The sequence below is a fragment of the Solanum pennellii genome, chromosome 11 (assembly GCF_001406875.1).
Source record: "Solanum pennellii chromosome 11, SPENNV200".
Taxonomy (NCBI): domain Eukaryota; kingdom Viridiplantae; phylum Streptophyta; class Magnoliopsida; order Solanales; family Solanaceae; genus Solanum; species Solanum pennellii.
The window spans coordinates 53,963,817-53,976,026 of NC_028647.1; the positions used below are offsets into that span (position 1 = coordinate 53,963,817).

Below are 12,210 nucleotides of genomic sequence, written 5' to 3' on the forward strand. Positions count from 1 at the left end.
AAGTTCAGAGAGTCGATTTCAGTACCCAAATTTCAGAAGTCTAAGTGTTCTGGAACGAGACACCTGCGATGGTTCGTCGTGCCCACGACGGTCCGTCCTGCCATGTCGTCACGAAGTTCAGAGAGTCAATTTCAGTACCCAAATTTCAGAAGTCTAAGTCTTTTGGAACGAGACACCCTCGACGGCCCGTCGTGCCCATGACGATCCGTCGTGGGTTCCTTCGACTCACACAGTTTTTCCAGAAATAAAATCTGCTGCTCAAAACGACTAAACAGGTCGTTACATACTTTCTCTGATTCATCAATATACCTTTTGCTGATCTGCTGAATTCCATTCCAAGAAAAAAATTTTAATTCACCAAGATCCTTGATCTTGAATGCCTTGTGCAAAACAGCTTTTGTATGTTCTATAAGACTCAGACTGCTTCCTGTTACTAACATATCATCAACATACACTAGAATCACCACTATGTCTGAACCTGTCCTTTTAATGAATAATGAATGGTCTAAACTGCTTTGAATAAAACCAGATTCTAACAGTGCTTCACTTAGCTTCAAGTTCCACTGTCTGCTTGCTTGTTTAAGTCCATAGAGGGATTTGACAAGTCTGCATACAAGTCCAGACTCCCCCTGACTGTCAAAACCCTCTGGTAATTGCATGTATACTTCATCATGAAGATCACCTTGCAAGAAGGCATTATAAACATCCAATTGATGGACAGACCAATTGCATTGTGCAGCTAAAGAAAGAACAGTTCGAACAGTAGCTATTTTAACCACTGGAGAAAAGGTTTCATGAAAATCAAGCCCCTCCTTTTGAGTATATCCTTTTGCAACCAGTCTAGCTTTAAACCTCTCAACATCACCATTAGCCTTTAGCTTGACTTTATATATCCACTTACATCCAATTGGAATTTTACCCTTGGGAAGAGGTACCAAATCCCAAGTGTGATTATCATGGAGAGCCTGCAGTTCAGCTTGCATGGCTTCCAACCATCTATTATCAAGAATAGCCTCCTTGTAAGAGGTCGGCTCAACAACTGCAGAAAAAGCCTGTAAATATGTTTGATAAGTAGGAGATAGATGGTCATAGGAAATAGATGCAGCAAGAGGATACAAAGCATTTCCAGCAGAATGATTGGAGACATAGTCTGTCAGCCAAAGTGGTTGTTTGGAGAGTCTAGAAGACCTTCTGAGAGGTTGAGAAACAGAAGGAACTGAAACTGGAGCATTAGTATCTATAGGAGATGGAGCAGGAGTAATATGAAGTAAACTTGGAGAAGAATTAGGAGGTAAATCAGGAGATTGGATTGAAACATCAGTAAAGTATTCATCATAATATATATATATATATATATATATATATATATATATATATGAAAAAAAGTTATTAAATGAAATTTGATATATCTCGTGTACTATATCGCAAAAAAAAATTAAATCTATTGATTATATGAATTACTGATTAAAAAATAATTATCAAAAGAATCTAATTATAAAAAAATATAATTTTGCATCTCAAAAAATTTAAAAAATCAACTTTATAAAAAAAATATTATTTTTTTCTTAAAAGTTTAAGGTCTGGGATTTGATTTTGTCTCAGACCACATGTGTGTTTGAGTCGTTGCTGATCATTGTACGTAAGATAAGATCTAAAATATTATAATTGATTTTGCTATTTACTTACTAAGAATGGTGATTTCAGTTGAGAAAAAAAAGAGAGGAAGAAACGGGTTTTGTCGGCTGGTAAGTTCGAGCGCATACTGTGTTTTTTGTGAAATTAAGATGCTTGCAATTGGAACCTTAGATTTTTTTTTTAATTGTAAAATAAGAAGTAAAAAACAAGCTGCATTTTTTTAAAAGTTTTTTTAATAAACGTTAACCCCAGTGCTTTTCAATTTTAAAAGGAATGAATGTTGCAATTGGGAATCGATTCAGTGGAAAACAAACACCCAAACCTGTGAGCCATCCAGTCATTTGTGTTCATAGGTTCTGAAAGAGGGTCGATTTATTTTTCTCGCACACCACTCTAGGCAGTCTTACAGCGTCTGTAATACTTCAGCCTACTTACACCCACGAAAATTGACTAAGTATAGAAATACTTAAAACAGTAGCGTCAAACAACCAACAGAATTTACAGGAACCAGTCCCAACCTTTATTAACCTTTAAGTAATACAAAGGAAGGCTTCACGAATTAGTCTAAGGCTAGAAAACACTCTGTTTTTGCCTTAGACGAATTTCCACCTTTAAATCAAAATTCTGCACAATGGCAGTTACATGCGGCGGTTACAAGTGACACCTGTCCGACACTTGTCATCACAGTGTTCAAAACTAACTTTCCAACAGCTATATTTCCAACAGATAGAATCTAATTCAAATTACATTCTTATCTACACGAAATACTAATATTCTAACACTTAGAATATTTCAGGCTTCATTCCAACACTTAGAATAATTCTGCCAGCTTCCAACACTTAGAATATTTTAGCTGTCTTCCACACTTAGTTTTATTTCAGCAATTTCGGGTGAACTGCCTTTGTTCCTGACATTGCCAAGTCTTCACAACCTTGCCTCATGAAGCCAACATGCTGTCTTGCCAACGCCCTTAGCCCGCACGTAAGCCATGCATGTTCAAGCTGCCTTGCCAACACCCAAGCACTTGAACTTGTGTTGCACTGTTTTGCCATCATCCATGTCAAGACCAATGCCCAAGTCCTTGACATGTCTGCACGTAGTTAGATCAAGTAGTTTGCGGGTCTAACAGACCACCCGCACCACTTGAACTCGATGTCCTCATCGAGACTGTTTTGAGATAGTCATCGATTTGAGCATCAAACTGCCATAGGTCTTTTGCTTTCTCCCAAACAGCATCTGCTGCACTCTTGCCCTTCCAGTGAACCAAGAACTCAGTCTTAGTATTCTTCTTACTTGTGCCCAAAACCCGGTGATCAAGGATCTTCTCAATTTCAGCATCATATTGTGTAGGTACTGATGGAGGAGCCCTTTTTGACCTGTTTCTGTCCGGATCATCTTCATCTGCAAAGTAAGGTTTTAAGAAACTCACATGGAATGTGGGATGGATTTTCAACCTTTCTGGCAGCTTCAACCTGTAAGCAACTTCGCCCACTCGTTTCACCACTTCGAATGGACCATCGTACTTAGGAATCAACCCCCGATGTCTGGTCTTACTTACAATCTGTTTCCAGATTTGAGGGGTAAGTTTCAGCAACCCCTTGTCACCCACATTGAACTCAACTGAGCGACGATGTTGATCAGCATATTTCTTCATGCGCTGCTGAGCCTTGCGCAAGCTATCTTGTGCCTCAGTTAACATTTCAAGTCTGTCCCTTGCAACCCTGTATGCTGCTGGACACTTTCCCTGATTCTTAGATTTGGCAACATCCAGTGGCGTCATAGGCTCTGCCTAAGACGATTTCAAAAGGGCTCATTTCTGTTGCAGACGATTTGTGCAGATTATAACAAAACTGCGCAGTGTCCAACAATGCTACCCAATTCCGTTGACTTGCTGTCACATAGTGCCTCAAGTATTCTTCCAACAAATGATTAATTCTTTCCGTCTGTCCATCTGTTTGTGGATGATTTGCAGTAGAAAACTTTAATTCAGTTCCCATCATATTGAACAATGCTGTCCAAAATCTACCAGTGAACCTTGTGTCTCTATCACTCACAATGTCAGCCGGAACACCAAAATACTTAACCACGTGTTTATAGAATAACTCAGCAGCAACTTCAGATGAGCATAACTCAGGAGCAGCAATAAAAACAGAATATTTTGAAAACCTGTCAACTACCACCATGATAGATGCTTTGCCATCTACTTTAGGGAATCCAGAAATGAAATCCATGCTTACCGATAGCCATGGCCTTTCAGGAATAGGCAAAGGTTGCAGCAAACCTTCTTCCTTCTTACGTTCTGTCTTGTCGACTTGACAAACATGACAAGTCTTAACGTACGCCTCTATATCGTCTTCCATTTTCGGCCAAAAATACACACGAGACAGTAAGGCTAACATCCTTTCAACACCGGGATGTCCAGCCCAAGCAGAGTCGTGCGCCTCTTTCATTAAGTCTTTGCGCAACCCGCCCTGATTTGGTACCACGATTCTCCCCCCTTTAAAATAGAGCAGATCGTCCTCGATCCAATACCGTCTCATTGTGCCCTCCTGCACCTGACCCATCCATTTAACATACAATGAATCATTTGCAGCACACAACCTGATTCTATCATAGAAATCAGTTTCCAGTTTTGAAATTGAATATACTGCAACAAACACTTCTTTTCTACTCAGCGCATCAGCAACCTGGTTGTGTTTTCCTGGTTTATGTTCCCACATGAAATCGTATTCTGCCAGGAATTCTTGCCACCGTGCTTGTTTAGGACTCAACTTTTTCTGTGTCTTGAAAAATGTATTTGCTACATTATCAGTTCTCACCACAAATCGAGTGCCCAAGAGATAAACTCTCCAAACCTGCAAACAGTGTACCACCGCAACCATTTCTTTCTCATGTGTTGAGTATCTTTGTTCAGCATCATTCAACTTTCTGCTTTCAAAGGCCACTGGATGACCTTCCTGCACTAATACGCCACCAATTGCCTTGTCGGACGCATCAGTGTGCACTTCAAATGGTAACTCAAAATCAGGCAATTTGAGTATTGGTTCAGATGCGATAGCATCCTTTAATTTCTGAAATGCTTCTTCACACCGTTCAGACCAAACCCACTTTGCATCTTTCTTCAACAAATCTGTCAAAGACGCTGCCTTCTTCGAGTAACCAGCAATAAACTTTCTGTAATAGTTAGCCAAGCCAAGGAACGACCTCAAATCCTTCACATGACGAGGTGCCTGCCAATCAACAATGGCCTGCACTTTCTTAGGATCCATTCGAACCTGGTTTTTACTAACAAGATGCCCCAAGAACTTTATCTCTTGTTGAGCGAATTCACACTTTTCCATCTTCACATAAAGCGTGTATTTCCTCAATTGAGACAAAACCAGACTTAGGTGATTAACATGTTCTTCCAACGTTCGACTATATATGACAATATCATCTAAGTAAACAACAACGAAGTCATCAAGATAGTCAAACAGTACATTGTTCATTAAATTGCAAAAGGTTGCCGGGGCATTAGTCAGCCCAAACGGCATTACAAGGAATTCATAAGAACCATATCTAGTTACACATGTTGTCTTTGGTTCGTCACCCTCTGTTATCCTAACCTGCCAATAACCCGCCCTCAGATCAAGTTTTGTGAACCAGCATGCCTTGCTTAACCTGTCCATCAAATCTTGCACCAACGGAACCGGATACTTGTTCTTTATAGTTGCCTTGTTCAGCGCCCGGTAGTCTACACACATTCTCATTGTTCCATCCTGTTTCTTTTGAAATAGAACAGGAGCACCATATGGAGCCTTAGACGGCTGAATCAATCCAGCATCTAGCAATTCATTCAATTGTTTGCGTAGTTCAACCAATTCCTTAGGAGCCATACGATAAGGAGCCTGTGCAGGAGCAACCGTACCAGGCAGCAACTCAATCTTATGATCAATGTCCCTTCTTGGTGGTAATTTCTTTGGCAATTCAGGCGGCATAACATCAGCATACTGTTTAAGCAATTCCGCAACACAATCAGGCACTTCTATTTTCACATCAGGTTTAATTTCGACCAAGGCAGCAAGAATAGTGTCTTCACCTTTCTTCAGCCCTTTGTCGATTGACATAGCAGACAACAACACTCCCTTGTCTTTCTTCTTTGCAACTTTATTAATATCCCCAAACGGATGAACACCTTTGAGAAAACCAGCATTGCTTCCATTCATGACCATCACTCCATCTAAGTGAGGAAACGGAACAAACTGGAATTTTCTTAGGAAATCAATCCCAAGTATGATTTCAAAGTCACCAAGCGGCATCACCATCAAGTTATGTTTTCCCACCCAACTTCCAATTGACATAGACACACCATAAGCCATGCCCACAATGGCTTGTGCCTTAGCATTGACTGTTTTGACGTAGGAAGGGCTTTTAGACAACTTCAGCCCCAATTTTGTAGCAATCTTCACATCTACAAACGTGTGTGTGGCCCCTGTATCAACCATCGCCATCACACATTGTTCCTTCACTTTCATTTCTATATGAATTAAGGAAGCACGGGGATTCGAAGTGCTAGAGATTTCTCCAACATTTTGATCCCCATAATGTGGTTGAAGGAGAATCCCAATGGGTTTGCCATTGCAGCCACGATTTCTTCATCCTCTTCCCTTTGATTCACGTTACCAGCAAGCAAAGCATTCACTTTTTCCCGGTTTGGACAAGATTTGGCCAAATGAGGACCACCACAAGTCCAACAGCCCTTCGAATTTCCATCTTTGTTCTTAGGCCTGTCTTTCCCATCCTTCATTTGTGCCTTTCCTTTATCATTTGTATTGTCTTTACGATTATCCTTTCTCCATTCCCCTTTCTTCTCATTCTTTTTCTTAGTTTTTGACGTGGAGGGGATGTCTGTCGAAGGACGAGTCGTCCGGAAATCCACTAACGAATCGGCAGCAGCAATAGCCCCGGGCAGATCTTTAACATTCTGCCTTCGTAGTTCGTTTTGAGCCCAGCCTTGCATGCCCGAAATGAAGTTGTGAAGTTTATCCTCATCAGACATATTTTGTATGTCTAACATCACAGAGGTAAATTCTTTTATGTATTCCCTCACTGATCCCGTCTGCCTTAGCCTTTTCAATTTATCCCTTGCAAGCCAAGATGCATTGCTAGGAAGAAATTGATCACGCATTTCTTTGATTAGCTTATCCCATGTATCAATCCTAGGACGACCAGCACTTACGTCGTCTGCATTACGAGTCCTCCACCAAAGTTTCGCATCACCCGACAAATACATTGTGGTAATGTTCAACTTATCAGCGTCTGGCACCCTTGCAGCGGTAAAATACTGCTCCATGTCCCAGATGAAATTTTCCAGTTCTTTAGCACTCCTTGCGCCACTAAAGGCCTTAGGTTCTGGAATCTTTACCTTAGACGATTCAACACGAGTTGAACTTAACGTGGCCACAGCCCGACACAAAACGACGAGTTCTGCACGAAGGTTCTCATTTTCCTTCTGCAGTCCCTCCAGTTTTTGCGTAGTTGTGGTACGAAAGTCCAAGATTTCAGTAATGTGGTTATCAACATTCTGTCGATATCCACCAATTTCCCCCTGAACTTTCTCAGCGTCCACTCTCAACTCAATGATTTGTGTGAATAAATCCACAAACGTAGGGTCTGCCAAAATGTCTTCAGTAAACCCGACGAAGGATTCAATTTTTCGTGCCAACTCCCATAATTCTGCGTTTTTCACCATTGTTTAACCGCGCTCTGATACCAATTGAAAGAGGGTCGATTTATTTTTCTCGCACACCACTCTAGGCAGTCTTACAGCGTCTGTAATACTTCAGCCTACTTACACCCACGAAAATTGACTAAGTATAGAAATACTTAAAACAGTAGCGTCAAACAACCAACAGAATTTACAGGAACCAGTCCCAACCTTTATTAACCTTTAAGTAATACAAAGGAAGGCTTCACGAATTAGTCTAAGGCTAGAAAACACTCTGTTTTTGCCTTAGACGAATTTCCACCTTTAAATCAAAATTCTGCACAATGGCAGTTACATGCGGCGGTTACAAGTGACACCAGTCCGACACTTGTCATCACAGGGTTCAAAACTAACTTTCCAACAGCTATATTTCCAACAGATAGAATCTAATTCAAATTACATTCTTATCTACACGAAATACTAATATTCTAACACTTAGAATATTCAGGCTTCATTCCAACACTTAGAATAATTCTGCCAGCTTCCAACACTTAGAATATTTTAGCTGTCTTCCACACTTAGTTTTATTTCAGCAATTTCGGGTGAACTGCCTTTGTTCCTGACATTGCCAAGTCTTCACAGCCTTGCCTCATCAAGCCAACATGCTGTCTTGCCAACGCCCTTAGCCCGCACGTAAGCCATGCACGTTCAAGCTGCCTTGCCAACACCCAAGCACTTGAACTTGTGTTGCACTGTTTTGCCATCATCCATGTCAAGACCAATGCCCAAGTCCTTGACATGTCTGCACGTAGTTAGATCAAGTAGTTTGCGGGTCTAACAGGTTCCTTCAGTTGCTATTTGATATATTTTACGAACTAATTTAAAGACGTCAAAAAGTTTAAGGTAATTCGTTCTATTTGTTTATAATTTTGAGAGTTGAGCTCAAGATAATTTTAATTGGATTCAATTTTGACTCATTCAAGTCCTAATCTCTTTAAGAGAATCTTTAATTGAGCTCAATCCAATATCTAATTTCAATTCGTTTTATGACTCTTTATTTGCATTAGTGTAATGTTCATTTCTATATTAAAATTATGAATTGTTATCTATTTTATATCTTATAAGATTTATCTATTCATTTGAATTTTCTTTTAAAAAAACTTTCTTTAGTTTAAATTCATATTATAGTTATAAAACTTAAATAACAATATATTAAAATTGTTGAATTAAGTGGAAAAAATTGGGCGGGTCAAGACTCAACCAGTTTTTAAGCTCACTGAAGTCCAATCCATTTAAACCCATAGTAAATTTGGACGAGTCAAGACCAACCTAATTTTGACTTCAACTCATTTTAATATCTCTAATTTCAATTCAACCCACCCATTTAACACTCCCTATGAATATACAAGTAGATATATCGAATTTTTCAGATAACCACGGATTCTGATGACCCATTTTTTAACTTATTAAATTCGCCCCTTCTTAGGATAATGACGAAGTATTTATTATTTTAGATAAGTGATCTATTTCACATGATTGAGATGCGTTCCCATTTTATAATTTGTTGGGTTAGTTTAGATGCAGTTCTACTATTCCATCGGATAGCTATCACCCACCAACACCATTATTATGCTTATCTTTATTTCAGAATGGTCATACTTTGTCGAACTCACAAGCAGGCAAAATTTTAAATGTGTCAATGAGTGTTTTTTTTTTTTTGGAAAAAAAAGATATCATTTGTGAAATTATTTAGGATTGAGTTCCTTGTTGGCAAAGAAAGAAGATAAAACATATAGATATTTAACATTTGAGGCTCCAATTGTTGAAAGCAAAGATATTTTCTCCATTGTCCACTAGTTACTCCTTTTTCTTCTCTCTGTATTTGTCACATATCTTTACTTGATTTGCAGAAGACATAGTTGAAAGAATGGAGTCAGCCCTGGTGTGTTCAACCGCTCCAAGAACGACTACGAGCAGTCTCCTTAAAAAAAGAGAGACACCACTTGATGCTCCCTTTGGTCTTTCATTTTCGGTATGGTGATTAAATAATACGAATTCTTTTCTTTTTATTTATTTATGCTCCATAGGCGGCATCCATAGCTTCTTTAACTTTCCATAGACAAATGACTATTTTGGTGAACACTAATTCCAAGAAGCATATATACTAAAATATTAGCAATCTATCACTATAAATTTCAACAATTTTTAATTTCAATAATAGCAAAATAAACTTTTTCATCCATGGCTAAGAATATCTCAGTTGCCTTGATGTTCATGGTGGTTGCACTTAGCTTCTATGTCAGCACGAGCGAGTCGATTGAGAGTCATGTTGAAACTCCGGGAACCATTGAGTCGAGCTTCTTACCCAAAACATACTCTGTGAATTTAAGCTTACCAAGAACAAGAAATTTGCTAAGTATGGTTGAATGTCCTTGTCCTGATTGCTCTTGCATGACTAGTTCTATTAATGAGAAAGTTGAATGTCCTTGCCCTGATTGTTCCTGTATGTCTGACTAAACAAGACCACAAGATTTGAAACTCCAATGTCAGTGAAGGTTTTCGAAAACAAACTAAAATGTTAGACCGTCTTTTGTGTACAAATAAATTGTGGTTCTTGATTGTTGTAACACAAAATAAAGATTGCCTCAGAAGCTATAAATAAATAACAGTGCCTCATGTTTTATTAGTTTCACGAATTGGTTATATGTTTAGCTTCTTGTTGTTGAGACCCATAATAGAAAACTGAATATGATACAAATTTGTATTACCGTCGAGATAACAGGAGGAAGAATTAGTTAAAAACTCGGCTGTTCTGAAAATAAGTAGTAATCTTCTAATTAAAAGCTCAGTTGTTCTAAAATTCTCCATTCGTCGTTCCATATTTCTTAGTAGATTCAAAGAATACAAATACATTAACAAAGTAATAGTGTCTTTGTAAGTTGTATTTGAGTTGCTTAAAATTATTGGATGATTCTTGATGAAGGGCTGACTGTCATGCTTCAGTTATTGTCCAGAGAAACTATGTCAAGTGTTGGGGTATTTCGTTATCCTTGAGAAAGACTAAGAAATACAAAGTCTTTAATTGCAATGTGAAAGTAGAGGATGAGGCTTGTGAACTAGTTAACGGAGTTGAGCTTTCCATTGGGGATGGAGTTGATAGCATTGATGCTTATCTCTGTAATGCTGTAAAGAACAACAATGGTACTGGCATTTTGCTCTTATCTGATATCTTTGGATTTGAGGACTCATTTACGAGAGATTTTGCATACCGTGTTGCATGCAATGGATACAAGTAAGTCATCGTATACCTTCTCTATTTATAAAAAAAGGTGTTTCCTTTGGTTATCATACTTCATAACATGTGCAAAAGAATCAACCAAGCTCGAGGTCATGAATTGAATGATTTTGCAGTGTTCTGGTACCAGATATGTTCCGTGGAAATCCATGGAGAAAGGATGAATCCAAAGCTTTGTTTGAGCAATGGATTGGTAGTGTAGACAAACAACAGGTCGTGAGAGACATTTTCACATCGACTAAATGGATGGCCAATGAGTTTGTGGCTGCAGGAATATCAAAGAAGTTTGGAGTGATTGGATTTTGCTTTGGCGGTGGCGTGTTAATAGACATATTGGCTCAAGATAAGGGTAGTGAGTTTGGTGTTGGGATCTCATTCTATGGTACACGGATCGACTTATCTGTTACTAGCAAGATTGAGGTACCTCTACTACTTATTGCTGGTGACAGTGATCCACTTTGTCCTGTGAATGTGTTGAAGGAGGTTGAAAATAACGTGAATGGTTGCAAAATGGCGATTTTTGAGGGAAGGGGTCATGGTTTTGCCCATCGACCTCAATCCTTAGAAGACGATAAAGATGCAGAAGAGGCATTCTTGATGATGAGAAACTGGCTGCATGATGGACTAATTTCTGAAAATTGATACTCATTCTGTGAATAGTCAATCTGTTGTGTGATGAAATGCAATTTGAAACTTCCTTTCTTTAGTCTTATGAAGTATAAGAAATCTCATTTTCAACAACAGTAGTAACTATTGATCACTAACAACAAATAGCACAATAACTTAATAGTTGTTGTAGGTTGATGAGGTGGTAGGTATCTCGTGAAATTAGTCAGGGTGTGAAAGCTCATCCGAACACCTCAGTCATCAAAAAACAAAAAATAAAAGCAGGATTGTCAACTGCCTTGTACATTAACAAAGAAGAAACAATTTTTATAGGACGGATTGATTCTTATCATTTGATGATTTGAAAGGCTATAAAAAACAATAATAGTACTGGCATTTTCTCTCTTTAAAAGGTGCAATCTCCTTTGTCGTATTTCATTCCATCATGTGCAAGAAAGTGATTCAAACAAGCAACATGAGTTGTGAACATGTCTAGGCATTTGGTTTAAATTTTTCAAAATCAGAGTATGCAAAATGGTTTTTAAAGCTTTTTGCAAACTCTGAACAACTAAATAGAGTTTGTGAACTTAATTTTCAAATGAGTGCCACCTAGAAACAACTAGCACAAATGTTGTTCTTTGAAGAATATATATCTTTTAGCATGATGGTAGGCGTTTGATCTTAATAAGTGATATCAGAGTTAAAGTCATGAGTTCGATTCCCAAGAGCAACATTATGCATGGTCCAATTGAGTAGGTGAAGAGTCTCTTTTGAGCGAGATCCTTTAGCATGCCTAACTAAATGAAAGAAACTAAGAGAGAGAATGGCCGCCAAGTGTTGGGAGGGAGATTGTTGAGTAATGTCAACATCCTATATATATATCACGATTTATACTGAGCATAATCCTTCCCTTACTTAATTATTCTTTGCTTTATGTGAAATGCATTTTCCTATTTGAAACTTTCCTTTATATATATATATATATATA

General features: G+C 38.5%; 1 protein-coding gene across 2 annotated transcripts; it reads left to right on the plus strand.

Moving 5' to 3' along the window:
• The first annotated feature begins 8,975 nt into the window (after window positions 1–8,975).
• Window positions 8,976–11,357, plus strand: LOC107003016 (carboxymethylenebutenolidase homolog). Of its 2 annotated transcripts, none has more exons than XM_015201261.2 (3): window positions 8,976–9,353; window positions 10,305–10,613; window positions 10,733–11,357. In XM_015201261.2, the coding sequence occupies exons 1-3, from the start codon at window positions 9,328–9,330 to the stop codon at window positions 11,256–11,258; spliced, it is 861 nt and encodes a 286-aa protein (XP_015056747.1). In that variant the 5' UTR covers window positions 8,976–9,327; the 3' UTR covers window positions 11,259–11,357. The 2 variants fall into 2 exon arrangements, with proteins under 2 accessions (XP_015056747.1, XP_015056746.1); XM_015201260.2 differs by having other exon boundaries at window positions 8,981–9,353; window positions 10,336–10,613.
• Window positions 11,358–12,210: the final 853 nt, after the last annotated feature.

What these genes read in the sequence shown, in the direction of transcription:
- LOC107003016 (XM_015201260.2), top strand. Translation starts at nt 9,249, where the DNA reads ATGGAGTCAGCCCTGGTGTGTTCAACCGCTCCAAGAACGACTACGAGC. An exon ending in CCTTTGGTCTTTCATTTTCG is followed by an intron (nt 9,354 to 10,335) that starts GTATGGTGATTA and finishes GTTATTGTCCAG; the next exon opens with AGAAACTATGTCAAGTGTTG. An exon ending in GTTGCATGCAATGGATACAA is followed by an intron (nt 10,614 to 10,732) that starts GTAAGTCATCGT and finishes ATGATTTTGCAG; the next exon opens with TGTTCTGGTACCAGATATGT.